This window comes from Chelonia mydas, chromosome 5, assembly GCF_015237465.2.
Source record: "Chelonia mydas isolate rCheMyd1 chromosome 5, rCheMyd1.pri.v2, whole genome shotgun sequence".
NCBI lineage: Eukaryota > Metazoa > Chordata > Testudines > Cheloniidae > Chelonia > Chelonia mydas.
The window spans coordinates 25,505,462-25,524,088 of record NC_051245.2 but is presented as its reverse complement, the minus strand read 5'-3'; the positions used below and the strand labels follow the sequence as shown (position 1 = coordinate 25,524,088).

The following is an 18,627-nucleotide window of genomic DNA, read 5'->3' as shown; positions in this document are numbered from 1 at the left end:
CTCCTGTCAAGCTGACTAATGTGCCTCTGTATTGTCAGGGGCAATTTATGTTAGTACACTAGAAAACTGCATGACTAAAACTATGGAAGAGTGGCAGCCAAGCTTCAAAACCATTCAGACACTGTAGTTCCCTACTAAATCTCTCTCATTTTAACAGTTTAATGTGTAACCTACTTTAACCTCTCCCAAGAAATAGTTTTCAAAATGTAAATGTTGGGTTCCATCGATGTGATCACTTTGTGAATGGGTAAAACTGTTTGGAAAAGAATAATTCTCCACAAGTACCTGAAAATCTAACATACATACTGTACTTAGAATAGTAAGAAAATCTCTGGAAAAAAAATGAACACAGAAAAATTTAAAATACTGTTAGTACCTTAATGAAAAAATAATGACCATTTATTCAAGTACTACTTGTGAGAGACTGATTTACAACTTGGTTTATATCCAATAGCTTGTGTAAGTGGCAAACTCTTAAATGTTTATTGCCAAATTGTTTTATGCTCCCCAACATTCCTCTGATTACTGATTTTTATTCTGACACCATCATACCTTCGATTCGAAAATACTTTAACTAATTGCAATGACATTTATGCTGCCTGATAATGAGCAAAGCCTACATCATGTTACGTTAATTAATATCAGAGTGGATTCAGCCACCAGTTACAAACTACAAAAGCAGTATGTTCATCTTGACTTGCAATAACTTTTTTTTAGCTCCAACTCTATATCATCACTTTCTCTGTTACACATGACTGCACAAAGGACACGGGACAAATTATTCGTTGGACAATTCCTTTTGTCACAAATCCTTTCCTCCCATCCTTTCAATAGGTACAGTGATAGTCCTATTATTAGGCCATAGTCTGAATGAAACAATTTTATTTTATATCCTAAAATACTACTTTACTACTATCCTCAGAGACCAGATTCACACTTCAACAAACTTCTACTTGAAAGAGTCTATACTGCCACTGGAGATCTACACTATTTTAAAAAAAAAAAAAAACATTCAGAAGTGTTTTCACATGTTTTCTTTGCTCAGTCTGTTATTTCACCTTCTTTAAAAAGGGAAATTCAAGCAATTTTTACAGATAGACTGTAACATCTAATTTCAGTAAACTGAAATTCTTTTTATCTTCGTTATTACAATCACATCTATGTTAAATATCTCACTATCTCCTATAAAAATAGGACACTAACAAACTTTTTTCATTACCAATGCTACATAAGGACACTAGCTCCACCTAGTGTAGTGTACAGTGATACAAAATGCAGACTTCATAAAGTTTACCTGTCACACTTGCAAAATACATACAGCATCCTATTTTGTCTTGTTTTCTTTTTTTGTAGGGACACTAGATTTTTTAATATACATATTGCTCCAAGTTATCTTCCTCCCATTTTAAGTATTCACAAATGCCTCATTTCAACTTCTTCCTTGTATCTGTGAGTCTACTTTTGTACAGGATAAGTATACAAATGACAAAACAACTCATGTCTCTTTTTTTAAGGAAAACAAAGAATGATCTTAAGCTTTTACCATTCATTTTGTACACCAGTAGTACATTGCCTGTAGCTACACATTTTGTCATGAAAATGTATAGGCAATATTAAATTACACACAGTGCCTCAGGCAACATCAGTAATTAATTCTTATTGCTCGTGTTGTTGGTTTTTTAATGTAAAAGTTACATTAAAAAAAAGATTACTTACCAATAACTGTAGTTTTGAGTGTATTGCTCCTGCATATCCACACTCTTGGGATGTATGTGTCTGCTGCTTTCAGCTTGGAACCATCTAGAAAAGAAGTGCCCACAGGGGACATGCAAGTGCCCCCTCACAGATCGAAACACTGGAAGCAAATTTATAAAAGGGTCCAAGTAGTCGTTTCTTCCATTAAAGAATCCATACAAGGATACCAAAGAAGTGGGGAGAATGGATCTTCAGAGGCAATGTACTGGAAAAATGCAGTTACTGGTAGGTAATCTTTTTCTCCTTTAAGAATTGCCTCTGTAGATCCCTATTTTTAGGGAATTAAGTGCAGTAGCCTCTCAGGAGAAGAGCTGAGAATTCAATGATAGTTGCATGACGGCTCTCCCAAATTGATGAATCTAGAGAACAGTACTCTGTACAGCTAGAACTGTAACTCCATATAAGTTTATATGACAGACACATTACATAAAAATGATTTTGAACCTGCCTAGGATCCAAAAGAATGAGTGTTCAATCCTACAAATACAGGGCCTCCAACTAAAATTATAGCAAATCTGAATCCAACCCTAATGCATTTTGAAACTCTAAACAGAAATGGATTCCCTTTTGGATTTTTCACTAAAAGCTATATATTAACTAGATGACTTCTAGACGGGTTTTCTTCCTTCCTCTTTCTAAACAGTAGCATAAGGCCCTATTAATATTATGAATATATTATCTACTTCCCACAGTAACATATGTGGTCTAGGGAAAAACATTAACCATTTGAGGTAAAAATAGGGGGTGATACTTTTAACCCCTGTAAAGAAGGTCAGCCATTAAAACCTCCAGTTCATTCTCCTTGATGAGGTTATAGCATTCAGAAAGGCAGTTTTCAGGTTTAAAGGTGCCTCTATTATTGTTGTAAATACTAAGTTTAAATCTCCTGATATATAACCTGCTCTTCAACTGGAGAGTTAGTGAGCATTTTAAAAAGTATAATGTAATGGAAGATTAAAACTTGGAACAGTAGGATCATATGCAAAAATAATGTACATAAGCATCCTAGCAGTGGTAAGAGACAAACCAAATTTTTTTCAAATGAGACAGTCAAAAGTCTAAGGAACCAGTGTTGATAAAGGTCCAAATTGTTATCTAACCAAAAGAAAATCTCTTCTGCTTCAAAAAACATTCCTTTTTGGAAATTTTCTAGATTGTAACTTTCTTGCACGTTCTTCTGAATCTGCATTCTTCCCGCACAGTCACATGTCACTCAGGGCACAAACATGTGTTCACCATCCCTGTCTATCATGCTGTTTGCCAAAATTACTACCTTGATGTGTTTCTATAACTGAACTCTTTTACAAGGATAGATTGCTGGCCTATTGCTCAACCTCCAACCGGTCCGGCTTGGGTGGTGCTGTCAGGAGTTAAAACTCCTGCCGGCAGAGTGCTCAGGGTCATTGGAACACAAACTTTCTCTCCATCTCAAGGTGTAGTCCACAGGGAAGGCTGGACTTCCTTAGAACACTCAATGTCAGAATTTTACAAAATACTCTGAACAGACTAAGATCAGAATGAAGAATGTGGCTGTGCTCCCAAGAGAAAATTCAAAAGTAATTAAGAGGAACAGAAGCATCAAGAAGTACAGAAAGTCTGAATACTTAAATTGATGAGCCCAAGTAGGAGCTATGAGAAATAGGTACATCCTTGTAATTTCTGATTTTCCTGAGTATGATCAGAAGTAGAAACAGGGAGTCTTGTCTGCCATCCAAAATAAAGAGGCCCATTAGCATATACAGGTCTACCCATGTACTTGATCTGGGGTAGGGTCACCTCATGATAATTCTTGTGTCAAAGAGAGGCAAAGATGATCCCATTTCCTACAAAATCCTTCAGGAATCACTCATGTTGCCATTTATGTCTTCTACTGACACCTGAGACTTGAAAAGAGAAGTTGGATTAATCTGATGAGTCACCATTACCTTCACCAGTTTTTTTCCAATACAGACAAGTTGTTCACAATACCGATCAATTTAGAGAATGATTCCCTAAGTGGAAGAGGAGAAGGAGATGATGGCTTGTTCTTCCCAAGAGCAGGCAAAGAAAAAATTACACATTTTACCAGACTCCTCAGTACCTTTTAGTCATGATGGAAAGACTACAAAAAGGGTCATGTAAATGAAGGTCCAAATGACCATAAGGTCAAAATAATGAAATGGATCCCAGAAGAGCTTTTCGGTGTGGGGCAGTGTATCAGGGTGATGCTTCCTACTCACATCTGATGAAGCTAAGGTCAACCATGTCAGTTCTTAGAGCAGCAATCTGTGCCCTGGTAATCTCCCTTTTTATTCTTTATTCCAGAAAGATTTGGCACAGCCCAGAGAAGGAGGCATCTGCTTAGTATGTTGCTCCAGTGCCATCATCAGAGTTGAGGTCCCCACTCAACTTGAAGCAGCTTTGTTCTGAGGGAGCTAAATACAGAGGTATTGGAATTGAGGCACTCAGTGAGGACGGCACCATAATCTCCAAAGTCTACAGATCCCCATCCCTCATATGTACCAACCAATCTCAAGAATCATAGCATTTCTTTCTAAAGAGTATCATTCATGCCAGTTCTGAAAAGAATCCCCAGGAGAGTTCCTCCTCTTCTCCAGAATGATTCAACACCCGTGGAAAGAACATGTTCACATGCACCAAAAGCCTTAAAGTTTAGACTATGGCTGTGAGAAACCTTAGAGTGCATCTCTGAGAAAGTACAGTGCTGTAGAGACATCATAACCCCAAAGGACTCCATAGCTGAGGAAGCCTTGGGAAAGACAACCAACCTTTCAATGGTTCCTGAGGGTGATCATATAAAAGAAGCCATTGATGGTTCTAGAACCAGCAGGCTGAGATCAGAAGGTACTCTTCAAGGACTAAGCACCAAATACACTTTTGCTCATGTTCCTTATCCTGAGAGATAAGCTATAAAACTCAGAGCAGCATCTGGGGAATGACCCACTCTCAAGAACAGGAAACACTGGATGTATCTGTCTGTAGTGAACATCTTGACTTTGCAGTATGGGCAACAATTAAAGCCTGGGCACTCATTCTTGTCAGCCATACAAAACCAGGAGGAGAGAACTAGAGCCAAGAACTAGCCAGAAAAACCTAGGACAACCATCTGCACTGACTGAAGTCGCGTCGCATCACCTTAAGGATGTAACACTCAAGTTTTTCACGCAATGGCAGAAAAGTTACCAGAAAAATTAAGTAAAGAACAAAGCTACACTTTTCTTAAAAACTAAAGTATGCACAAAAAAATTACAGTGCAGAGAAACAGGAGCACTAAGATGGTTCAGTACCCACAATGAGCCACAATGAAGTACTAACAGAGTGGTTTGGTCTATGAATCCCCTTTTACAGTCTTGCTCCGAATATCTGAGTGCTGCAGAAGGGTGGTTATGCAACCCCAAAAGACACTGCTTTTCTAGATGGTTCTCAGTTAAAGGCCTTGGAGAACATCCCAAGAGCTGGGATCTACAGAGACAATTCTTGAAGAAACAAAGGGTTAGGAAATAAATTGAAAGCACTTTTAAATCAAGTTAATTATTAGTAGAAGAAGTATAGCAGCTTAGCCATTCAGAAAAGCATTTCCTTCCATCAAAAGTATATTAAAATCAGATTAAGAGGGGATACATTTGAAGAGAGCACATATTTCTCTCCATAAATGGATTATCTGAAATAATGCATAATGTAATGTGACAAGACTCAAATTTATCACAAAATAAAAGATTTTTTAAAGTTTTACTAATTCCAGTAATAAATATTAAAATTTGGGTTAGAAACATGCTTTGATTTATTTAACAGAATTTTTGGTCTAAATAAGGAAAAAACTTGTGCTCTCTCTGGATGGGTGATTAAGTCTGCATTTGTTAATACCCAAATTTGGTGCCAACTTAAATAGAGCCCAGTCCAGATGTTGGTTCATACATGTTCAGTTGCAATTGTATTATCAAGTCAGAAACTGCCCTGTTTAACTTCAGCAAGGCTTTTCTCTGACACCTCTGCTAAATTAGCATCAGACTTAAAAAGATTTTCTCTCAGAAGTTAAACAGATAGTATACAGACTGCCTTTAAACAAAACTAAGGTTTACCCATTCTCATTTAACATGCCTTTTCCACGTAACACACAAACTCACCCACATACCCCCCTTGTTTTCAATTTCTAGAGGTGGGGTTTTATTCCACTGTTATAACTTCATAGCAAATGACCTTCAAACTGGTTAACATGATCAGAAACGTAAAATAGGATCAAGAAAGGATCACCCTGAAAAGGCATCTATGGAAGGCAGGCTTTAGACATAGATATTTAAATAAAGAGGGAAAAGGAAAACTCCAAAGGTTAGTCTAGCTTCTATGGCGTAGAGCAGTGGTTCTCAACCAGGAGTCCGGGGATCCTGAGGGTCCACCAACCATGGCCAGGGTTAGACCCCCTGGGGCCCAGGGCAGAAAGCCAAAGCCCCTCTGCATGGGGCTGAAGCTCAGGGCCCTGAGCCACGCCACCCAGGGCTGAAGACGAAGCCTGAGCAATGTAGCTTCCCCAGGCAATGCTTGCTACCCCCAACACCATCCCTGGCTTTTATATGCAGAAAACTAGTTGTGGCACAGGTGGGCCATGGAATTTTTACAGTATATGGGGGAGGGAAAGCCTCAGAAAGAAAAAGGCTGAGAACCTCTGGCGTAGAGAATACAAGTCTGATAAATAGGTACTGTATATAGTAGTTCACTGGAATATGTAATTTACAGATAAACAATGGTGTTCAGTTGATCAAAAACGAAAGCAATGTAGAAGTATATATTATCCAATCATACCATTGCCTTTTTAAAAAAAGATGTACAATTCTGATCTAATATACCTTTCATGTTAGATATGACTGATGATAAAAACAGAAGTGGTGTAGCAATTCTATTGTAATTTCAAAAAAAGATGTTTATACTGTATGGTCAGTAAACTAGTGCACAAGGGAAGTGTCTCTTTCATCAACTAATTGATCCGTTATTTAATATCTATTAGAAACTGTGATTCCATCTATCAATGTAATTGTGTGGTACTGTCAGAATTCCAGTAACATCACAAGCAATGTCCACTCTATCCTGATCTAATGTCATGGCTCAAAATTAAGAGTAGTTTATGAATAATTTAAGTTAATTTTGTATGAACCCAAATTAAAAAACCTAACAACTTCATTCTCCAGATTTTAAGGATTGCAAGCAAAGTAATACCAGATATTACACACATGAAAGGTCACAGTTCATTTTGGACAACAAAGATGATGGCAGTATAAGAACCTATACAGAACAGAACTATGTGATGATGGGAAATAATAGGATATATACACAATCCTTTTACCTTTATCTTGGACTTCTTTTGAAAATCGCTCCCTTTCAATAGCTGATTCACGTTCTATCCGCTCAATTTCAGCCAATGCATCCAACTCTACTTCATCATATGGCGTTATAGTTCCTTGTTGCGAAACCTGTTGCTGTGTCTGTACCACAGGAGTTTGAGGTTGTTTTGCAGCAACTGAAGTGTTCTGTTGTAAAACAGGCACTTGCTGTGCCTGAAGGAATGCTGTCTGTTCATGCTGAGGCAAACATTGAGCAGCATTTAGTGGGCGATTAACATCCTGTGGAGTAATGGGTGTTTTAGAAGTCTGTCCTGGGTACTGCACATTAAAAGGAATATCACCCTCTGACACATTACTGTTTTCCAAACCAGAAAGCATATCGTCCTGCTGGTCCATATCTGAAGATCTTACACGAGAGAGTCTTAACGTAAGTTTAGTGGAGTCCTTGGAAGGAGAACTAATGATATCATACATTGCAGCTTTTTCAGTCTGGTCTTTTTCATCCTTGCCTAACTTCATTTTCTTTTGTTTCTTTTGCTTTCTTTCTGGAGAATCTAACAATATGTCTGGGGGTACATCTCTAGGTGATGAATAAGGTGGAGGCTGAGATTGTACGATTAAAGGTGGTCTTGATCCTAGAATAATAATTCAGAAAAACTGAACAGTTATGGTGTTTCACAGTTTATATAAAAACACACTAAATATACCCTAAATTATTTATAATGTGTATTTCTACAAATAGCTGTGCTTACAAAGAGTAAGTATATAAATAAGATGCATGATGAAGAACATCCTAAAGCCAGATGTAATACAGATAGTTGCAGCAAAGGATGCCCATATCTCCTAGCAATTTATTTTAGCAATCCACACGTAGTGGAGAAAGCACCATTCTAGTGAAGATGGCCAAAACTTTTCACAAAGCTCTTATAAGTTCAGGCCAGGACATCAACTATTAAAGATTTAGGTTAATGAAAAGGTAACCTGGTCTACGGGAAAAGGATGGGTTTAAGGCTCCATAGATTCTCGTGGGGTCCAGTGATGAAAATTTAATGATGAGCTATAGACAGACAATAGTCACTATATCTATGCATTTCCAAATGCAATAAAATGAAATCTGAACACATCCACAGGTCACAGAAGGCTCCCTACTTAAACATGTTCCTGGAAAGATGAAGTTAGGAAGCATTTCAAAAGCAAAATAAAAATGGCCTTCCTTTATTCTTTTTCCCTTAGTATATCTATTTCTTTTGCAACTTTCCTACTTTAGGGGAGCGCTTAGTCAATTCACCTAGAGGCAATGCTTCTGTCCACAAGTGACTGAGGATATTGTTTCCACCATTACCTTTCTTCATCTGTTCTTTTTTTCCCCCATCTCCCAACTTATTTACTTTTCTTTCTAAAATGCATTCATCCCAAGTTTTGAGCACATTTACATGTATTTTACAAACAGGAACTTTATCCCCTTTTTTAATGTTCACATACACACCTCCCGAATTCATCACAAATTTAAAAAACCTCTTTTCATTTTCAAATAGTGCAAGCTCCCTTAACTCTCTGTTCCACAAAAAGCCTAGGAAAATAGATAAACTTTGCAAAAGTCAACAATTTGAGCTCTGTTGGTCCATTGTGGGAGTGATGATGTGGAGAAGTGAAGGGCACAAAGGGCCCCTTGCTAAAAAATACCCTGCTATCAAGCCTCCTCTAGATTAAACATGGGGGCTATTAGCTTAAGCTTTTCTAATGATACCATGATAGCACTTGAGGAGAGGGGCAGTAGCTAAGGTAGCTACAATTCAACCACTTAGACATTTATTGGTTAACACCTTGAACTGCATTCAAATGAATTGGAAGACAGACTGCAATTGTAATATGATCTATGCAAGAGACGCTACTAAGTAAGGACGAAGCCTTATTCTGCAGATGAAGTTTCTGATTGATTTTCCAAGTAGCTCCAAGGACAGCACATTGCAACACATGGATCTAACAGTGACAAAATGAGGTATAACTGTGGCAAGGTCTATGTTCAATTAAAAGCTCTCTCCACAAATGTCCTCTTTTCCTTTGTCCAAGCTCTTGTGCCTTGCTTTTTCTCCAGTTCACCCTGATAGATGCTCTACAACCTCTTTACGCTAAACATGTCATAAATTGGATTTATTTTACCCTAATCCTTTTTTCCTTTCCTCATCACAACTGTCACTTACACTAACCTCCCTCCCACTGAAGCTTGCAACCATGAAATTATCTTTGATTCCCTTTCTCCTCACATCCAGACTCTAAAAATCTTGCAGCTATTCACTCCAGCATTTCTCAAATCAGCCCGCATCTTCATCCCCCAGGCCAAAATCCTGGCTTCTGCCAAGGCTGTCTCTCATTCTGCCTTCCACCACTGACTTCAATTCTTGTGATATATAACTTGAGATCCTTTTGACCTCAAGTGTAAATATTCCAGAACCTACAAGATTAGTTTACTACAGCATATAGGAGAAAATCTATTACCTGATTATTTCCTTTCTGGTAATGACCCTCTCCCACAACAGGACATAAGGACTGTATTTCTCTTTTGGCAGATACCAGAGGCGTCTCAAACTTGTCCAAAGACCTTACATACTTGCCTCCATTCCCCACATACACTTCATTCTCAATCCAAATGAGTACTTTTAAAGCTGTAATGGAACACTCAATTCTTATTCTTAACAATTATGTTTTATTCAATGACATTAAAAGCCTGATTGTCCGTTGCCTTTCACCTTGTAAAGTATTCATACTAGTGCAAAGTGAGTGTAAAACAGTACCAATCTGCGCTTACTTTGCTCTGGGGCATGACATATACATAAGGTATATGGCAATAGAGAATCAGGCTTTTTCTATTTAAGAGTAGCCTGAAGAGGCCAAAGGATCTCAGATGACGATCCCAGATGAGGTGGACTGGGTTGTGAGATTATTCCCAGAAAAATAATCAGTTAATTTTTTTCATTCTGGATTCTGACTTCACCACCACATTTGGGATCTAGCAAGCAGTAAGGAAAAATTAATAGTGAGGGAGAAGAAAGAATAAACAAGAGTTTCCCCTTCCCTAAAAAGCAACATATATAACTATTTTTGGGACCATCACTTGGAGCACCTTCCTGGTGAAGGAAAAATAAATAAATTTGTTAGTCTCTAAGGTGCCACAAGTACTCCTTTTCTTTTTGTGTATACAGGAATGACATTAGTAGTTAACAGAGTTTTATAAAGGTGTAGGTGACCAGGTGGCAAAAGTACAGATTTCCCCTACGATATCTGATGTCCTATCCCAGGATGCCACCACTGAGCATATTAAATAGGCTCTGATTCCTTCTAGGACTGGTTTATTCTCAGCTGTGTATGTCTGGCAATGCCACCTGGCTAAGAAGGATTTAGAAGCTGTCAAGTCTAGGCATCTAGGGTGAAAATAAATGAATAAAGAGGAGGTTTTCCTGAACTGACTGGTTCTACTAAGATACAATTTACCAGCTCTTCCCACAAACAGCATATGCCATGCTCTTTTGCATGTTGAGGTGTCAAGCAAAATGATCTCCTGTTATGTTAGGAAGCATATGTTTAACTTTGGAATAACTCAAAAGCACGATGAGCAACCTGGCCCTTAGGGAAAATATTATAAGGCTCATGCCATAAGAGCAAAGATTTCTGGAGACATTTCTTGCTAATGAGATTATGATGAGGAAGAATGTTTTCATAGCAAGGAAATACAGTGAATTAGATATCATCTGCTTGAATGGATAGGTGAAGATCCCATGTAGGGAGGATAGGTTTGGTTTACATAAGAGTGCTGCTATAATAAACTTTGATACTATGGAGTGATCTACGAGAGACTTGGATGAGCCTGATTTTATAACAGTCTTTAGTGCTGAGACACAAGAAGCAATGGTGGTGGTGGTCCCTAGGTCCAAGTGTAGGCCATCCGGTAAGACATTCAGCAAATGGGAAAGCCTGATTTCCTCTAGTTGATCTTTCTTAGTACCAACAGGAGAATTTTGTCCAAACTCTTGTGTAGGCTGAGAGGGTGCAAGGCTTATGTGAGGCTAAGAGACCCTCCATTACTTTGGAAGGGGTATCCAACCTTATTTAGGACTTGCTGCTCAATAACTAAACCATCAGACTCGAGTAATCTGGGATGTGATGCAGAAGCAGGTCCTAAAATAGGACATCCTGCCTGCTAGGGAGAATAAAAGGAAGCCTGTGTAATATCTCCAAAACATTTGAGTCCCAAGCCCTTCTTGGCCAGTCTGGGGTAAGGATGACAGCTGCAGCATCCTTCCTATATCTTCTTAATCATTCTTCCTAGTAGCAAAAAAAAGGAAGAGAGTGAGAAGCGTTTTAGAGAAGCTGACTTGGAAATCTGTGAGCCAGACCATCTTTTCCCAGTGATCTTCAATCTATTTTCCTCGCCTTGTCTTTTGCATTACAACTGAACATTAACATATCCCATTAAGGTGTGTCTCAGCTAAGGCTTAGGTCGAACTGAGGGAAGCCTCTCTAAATACTAGCTTGAATACATGCAGGTCCAGGAACCATTATTGGCTGTCTATCTCTGATGGCTTAACCAGGCAGGTTTTTTGTTCAGCAATCCTTTTGGGTGAATCACCTTAGCAGAGGTTAGATGAGCTTCTGCCCAGGAGATAATCTACTTCACTTTGGCATTTAAATTAAATGTCTTGTTCCTACCTCTTGATGATACATTTGTAGCATGGTTGTCACATTTTCTAACTGAACCACACACAGTGTTTCTTTCTCAGATTATCCTGGAAGAGCCACCTTGATCATTCTCATCTCTAAGAAGTGGATGCTCTGGAATCTGACCTTTCATCATATTCTCTTTGTTATGATGCCCTGGGTCTGATCCCACACTCTGAAAGGCATCAGGGATTTAGGATTCAGATCGCAGAGGGGGGAATCCTACCATCAGTCAGCTTCCTTTTTCAGAGGAAACAGAGGGAATGGATCACTCTGAATGGTACCTTCACCTTTCATTGCATCTCCTACTGAGAACAGTTTCTAGCCCTCAAGTGGAAACCTTTAAGCACTCTCGCATGCCATTTGGCCAATAAAGTAATCTCTATGCATGGAGCCCGTCAGACCTATGAGCTACAGGTAAAGATGGACAACTTGTGGCACACTGGACATCAGTACCAGAAAGTTATCAAAACTTTGCTGCATTGGAAGGACTCTCATTCTGTGTGTGTCTGCCTTGACTCATGGTGAGGTGATCGACAACGGTTCAGGGATTCTCTTAAAGTATATCAGCCTGGAGTCTGGACAGGGTACTCTGAGTTGCTTACTGAGGGTATGTCTGCACAGGGGGTAAAAACCCACATCTGGTCCAGGTCAGCTGACTGAGGCTCTGGGGCTAAAAAATTGCTGTGTAGACATTCAGGCTCAGCCTCTAGCTTGAACTCCGGGATTCTGAGGGTGGAGGATCCCAGAGCTCGGGCTCCAGCCTGAGACCAAACGTCTACACAGCCATTTTTAGCCCCACAGCCCAAGCCTGTGAGCCAGAGTCAGCTGACCTACGCCACCTGTGTCTGTGCCATGGGGCTTTTATTTCCCATATAGCTGTCCCTGAGAATTACAGAATGATAGAAAAGTAGTGCTAAATGGACCCCTGAGAAGTCATCTCGTCTATCCCCTCATGTTGAAACAGGATCTGGATACCTAGACCATCCCTGACAGGTGTTTGTCTAATCCGCTCTTAAAAATCTCCAGTGATGAGGATTCCACAACTTCCTTTGGTAAGCGACCCCAGTACTTAACTAACCTTATAGTTAGGAACTTTTTCCTAATATCTAACCTAAATCTGCCTTGCTGCTACTTCTTGTCCTACCTTCAGAGGATATGGACAACCGATCACTGTCCTCTTTATAACAGCCCTTAACATATTTAAAGACTTAACAGGTCCTCCACTCAGTCTTCTTTGCTCAATACTAAACATACTCAACCTTTTTAACCTTTGCTTATAGGTCTGATTTTCTAAAATTTCCACAATTTTTGAGGCGTTCCTCTAGGCTCTCTCCAGTTCGTTCACATCTTTCCTAAAGTGTGATACTCAGAATTGGACAAAGTACTCCAGCTGAGGCCTTACCAGTGCCAAGTAGAGTGGAACAATTACCTCCCATGCCTTACTCATGATATTCCTCTTAATGTAGAACGATATTAGCCTTTTCTGCAGAGGTGGCCACCACTGTCCTCCCATGATTTCACATATGAGGGCAAATGCTTCTTGTTTTTCTGGCTTGAAGTTGTTATGCTCAGAAGTTTCTTTGTTGAAAGAGCTAGAATTTGTGGAGAGATATGAGAATCAAGAAGGCTTTCGGCTTTTTTAAAAAATTATTTTTGGTTGGGAGGTTATCTTCCCTTTTGTGGGGGAGAGTAATAATATAACAGACTACTCTTTTCTTCTCTGATATTCTTTTCTGGATCACAGTCCATGGAGATGTGTCATGAGCCCTTGTATTATTTATCATCCAATATATAACTGGAGAGGAAGTGTAGGGGAACAATCCTGAAGAGGTCTCAGATCTTCCTGAGGGAAGATCAGAAAAGATGCCAGATCAGCTGGCAAATAACCCACATACCCCTCCTTGGCAAAATACTGAGAATCTATGAATAAAAATACTATATAAAGATCTAGATATCACCATTATTGTTACTTTTTATGAAGATCCTGGTTTGGTACTCTTTAGAGAAGGATTTACAAAAGTTTTGGGGAGATTTTTCAATGTAACCCTGCAACATTATTGACTGATGAGCACAGTCTTGTTTATCAAGTTTTGTTGCTTAAGAGAACCCTTCCAAAGATGTCTCCATCTGTTTCTTGGCTGGCATGGGTGGAATATGCGGCCCAAACAAATCATCCAGACTCTGAGCCCCTTCTCTTGGCACAGTGAGGGCATGTAGACTGGGAACAATTGTGGCAAGGTTCCCCTTTTGTAGCTCCAGAAAAGATCTCTTAGCAGATGGAGCCCCTTTTGTTTGGCTCTGCCATGATGGAAAAGAGGAGAATAATGAAAGGATGGAGCTGGATGAGTAGTCCTACTTGGGGAATGATCCACTACACACTTCTCACAACTGTCCCAAAATTTGGCTTTAAAAGAAGATGTGGTAACAGGAACCATAGGAATACTAAGCCATTGCTCTGTTTGCACGATTGGAGAGACGGAACCTGAACTGAAGGCAGAATAGGCATGCCCGAGCCTTGGAAACTTATAGACAAATCAGAGCTGTCTTTGGTACTTGTAAGAAGAGAGGTGCAGCCAAACATCCCAGAGTAAGGGTATTTTTTTACTCTATTAAAAAAGACAGGCAAACTCAATCAAGACAGCAGATATAACTTCCGTCATTTCTTGCAGGAGTTTTCCCCAGTCTAAAACATTACCTTTTCCCTATTCAAATTCTGTGTCAGCCAAATAGTGCTTATCATAATTAAACACTGAGCAATCATACTGTTCAAGTCTAATTAAATACACAAAAAATCTCAGGGTTATCTATATTTTGAAATCAGAGAAGCTCAATATCTACAGTATCTTCCCTAAAGGCCTCACATGTTGAACCAGAGGGCTGAGAACCTGGAAACCCTATGGTACCTTGCATGTGATCTCTCTGATGAGCAAAAGTCCAATACCACCACCAATTTCCTCCACGGAGGAAACAATTTTCTTTCAATACCAATTTCTTCTGTTATTTGCAGACTTGTCAACAATATTTTCATGGGTCAATATGAAAGACAGCTAAGAGATCTAAAATAATCAGCATGGACACTAGATGTTCATTCATCACCAAGAGGAAACTGGTCAATGCAACTAAGCTGTCTCCCTACCACATCAAGGCCTAAAAAACAGATGGTCATGCATCAAGTGGTCTGAGAACTCGAGTATTATTAGAACTATTTCAAACCACGTCAGTAAGATTCTCTACCAGGGAGATAAGAGACAGGGCAGTATTTGCTGAGATTCTTGCCATCAAAAAATAATCTCTTGATCAAAGATTTAATAATAACTACACTAAGAGACGCTGGCATTTTGGCCTCCATCAATAACTCAATACCTCCCTTTTGGACTTCAGCAAACAAGAGGTGTGTGGATTCAATATAAAGATTAGAGCCTGAAATGCCGCCAATATTTCCAGAACCATACTAATTCACACCAACTGCTCCACCACTGCTATGCTTCTGCCACAACCAGTCCAAGTCCAAGCAATCTTACAAGTTGGCTGAAAAATTTTCAAGGTGGGTGACAATTGTGTTTGAGGTGAGGTAGACTGGATTCACCAAACTGTTTATTAACTGGAACACCTATACTGATCAAGACTTTGTGGATGCTATAATGGCAGCAACTAAATTATTCTTTTGCCACCTACACAACCCAGCACAAGACTTCATAAATTCTTTACTCCAACCTGCCAGTCTTCAATCACAACTTTTCCCACCAGGGGTTCCACCCATCTTCCTTCCAGCTTCATCTTTCATAGGATAGCCATATAATACAATGAACTGTGAAAATCATTTTAGCAATCTTCTGCCTCCCTTCTCTACCCCTATCCTTTGTCTCAGTTCTCTCTTGCTCTCTCACTGAGCCATCTAGGAAACACTGTATTTTATTATCTTCCAGTGGTATGGCAGGAAAAAGTATTTTTGCCCCTTTTTATTATTGTGGCATTGAGTTATTAAGTATTTGCATAGCTTTGGATCCTCTGCCATACACCAGAATTGTGTACTCCATTCACCGAGTCACAGTCAATTACTGCTATAAAATGGTAAGGAGGCACTCGGGAAAAAACAAGCAAACATGCGTGCACACACACACACGTTCTTGAGCTTGGTATAAAGAACTACTTTTAGGTTTTTTTAAATTATCTTACTAAACTGCCCTCCTACTTTTCCTATCCAGCTAATATATTTAGGCTACACCCACAGTAGATATTAAATGGTGTTTTTAAATTCCATACATTACCTCAATGTCTCTCATTGCAATTAACGCAATAACTGTTTTATGTTATGATACTTTTATAAATATAAAGAAATCAATAACTCAGTGATGTGTTTGAACCATAGAACAATGGAAATTGTTCTTCTAATACAGTTTAATCCTCAACATGTACAGGGTTCACAATCTTGCTATCTTCCACAGTAGTCTGTTTTAAAATATAGTAAGTCAAATTTTGGTCCTCCTCAGGTTTCCAGTCAAAGGGGACCAAGATAAAATTGTAATTAAAATTATCATTATGTGTATGTAACTTCTGCGGTTTTATCTGAACATAAAATGCTAGTTAGATCAAACTATATAGCCTATAAATTCACTTGTCTTTTATCATTGGGAAAGAAACTCATACATACATACATACAAACAACCTGTTTTAGCTATAAGAGTACCTTTAGGTGTTCCATCACTTCCAGCTGGAGAGCACACTGACTGTGGTGACCGCAAAGAAAAGGATGCAGCATTCCTTATTGAAGACTCACCATCCTAAAAACAGTGATGATAATGTATATTATAAGCTTATTTTCTAAAAAAAAAGTCTAATCAGAAAAAATACTGGAAGGTGACAAGACAGCTACTAGCACATTTAAGACGCTTTGAAATTTACACACTTTTCATCATATTTTATGTATATTTTACAATGAAATCAGAGACGGAGTGAGAACCTACAACCAGCACATGCAAAAACTAAATATGAATTAGTGAAAATATGTTTTAGCTAAAAGCACCACTTTATTTAGTTTGTCATGAAGAATTATACATATTTAGAAGTTCTCTGATATTAGCACTCACGCCAATGAGCTAATAAATACAAGCCTGAACTCCCTTTGCTACCAATTGAAAAAAAAATACGAAAACTCTCCATGAGGAGAAGTTTCAATTTAAGATCATAAGATCATAACGGGGACAGAAGAGAATGAAAAATTTGTTTTTCTCTCTTTAAAAAAACACACAAACAAATGGAAACAGCTCTATACTAAGGCAAACGAGGGAGAGTGTGACTAAAGGCTAAGGACGAAGGACTCTGCTAGCAGATTCCATCCCAAACCAAAGGTGGTTGAGAAGGAACTGAGGGTCCATGGACCACACAGCACTATATATAGAGGCCCCTCACAGTGCCAGATGGGGAGGAGTACATGTGCAGCCCAATGGGCACTGCTACCAAAGATCTCCCATCCCACGCGCATGAGGAGCTGCCACACCTACAGTGGCGTACCCATAGGGACACTATTGGAAGTAGTAGTATTATTTGCACTCTAAAACTCAAAAACAGTTGAATATTGCTCAAATTTTTTTTAAAAAACACATTCAGAGAGACATTTAAGTGTAGAAAATTTCAGCTCTAAAGCAGAATGTTTCAGAAACTTGTGTGTGAAAGCAGGAAATTACAATAAAAACTTCTCTGCAATGCTCACTATACTGGATGCAATCAGGCATCTGCTTTAATTGAAGTGATGCTGTCAAGTTGTTTTTTTTTTTTTTTTTTTGGTCATTCCTTAACTCTTATCATCTTAAAATATTAAAATGTAAAAGGATTTAAAAAACTAAATGTACTTTACTTTTTGTTTACTTTCTGCAGTCAAACTGAACAAGGACACTAGACCCGTTATGTTTAATTTGTTCTCGATTTCTAGACAGACAATTTCAGTTCTAGCTTCTCATGTACTAGGATATTGCTTCAATCTTGGTGCTGCATATACTGTGTGGAAACTTTTTTTAAAAGAAAAAATACCCCACTCTTGGAATAATTATTTTTAAATGTCATTGAAAGATTTCTACTGGTTCTTAAGTTTTGCAAAAAAGTTTCTTTTAACAAACGGATGATTGTTTTGGTAGTGTACCTTTAAAATAAGAATTAGCTGTGGGAAACATGTATATTTGATGCTGGAAGAAGTTTCCTACTTCAGTGAAATTGTACCACTGAGGCAGAGAACTTGGATTTTCAGGATGCTGCTTTTATATTACAAAGGTAATACTATTGAATTCACACTGTAGTTATGGATTTTCCATTAACTGTTCATTGCTTGTTTGGTGAACACACAATCATTGATATTCTGGAAACAGCTAAATGATTGTGTGCTTGTTTTTAATACACAAAAAGGATGCAGTTAATTCACCCTCTCTTGGTTTTACTGAGTTAACTGTGCTCAGGGTTTTAAGGATCCAGGTGTTAACACGCTTGATATGGTCCTCTGTGAGAAAGTGTAACACGCTTGTATGTGTGTTATGTCTCCCTCCCACTCTACTGGCTAGTTTATATAGATAACTGTCTACTACTGCTGCAAGCTAATGTAGTGATTACTCTGGTAGAGGCTTGACTTGATGCTAAATATCCCAAGTTCAAGCCCCTCTCATAACCTGTAGTGAGCATTATTACAACAGCATTGCTCAAAGAACTGATGCCAAAAAACATTCTTAGTGGTTCTTACATATCATGCTTGTAAAGAACTACCTCAACAAGATACATACACAGGCTGAGAAAATGTTGGCAGGATGAGAAACTCATTAAATGGAATATTCATCACCAA

At 38.6% G+C, this 18,627-nt stretch overlaps 1 protein-coding gene across 10 annotated transcripts in view; it reads right to left on the bottom strand.

Moving 5' to 3' along the window:
• NIPBL (NIPBL cohesin loading factor) overlaps window positions 1-18,627 on the bottom strand; it is a 296,589-nt gene that overhangs the window by 125,966 nt on the left and 151,996 nt on the right. For 9 of the 10 annotated variants that reach the window (XM_037902677.2, XM_007065740.4, XM_037902674.2 and 6 more), the window contains exons 8-9: window positions 16,492-16,585; window positions 7,091-7,723 (exon numbers count right to left, since the gene is read on the bottom strand). In XM_037902677.2, the coding sequence (XP_037758605.1) occupies window positions 7,091-7,723; window positions 16,492-16,585 (727 nt within the window). The remainder of the gene's footprint in view (window positions 1-7,090; window positions 7,724-16,491; window positions 16,586-18,627) is intronic. The other variant, XM_037902676.2, reaches the window with a different exon arrangement.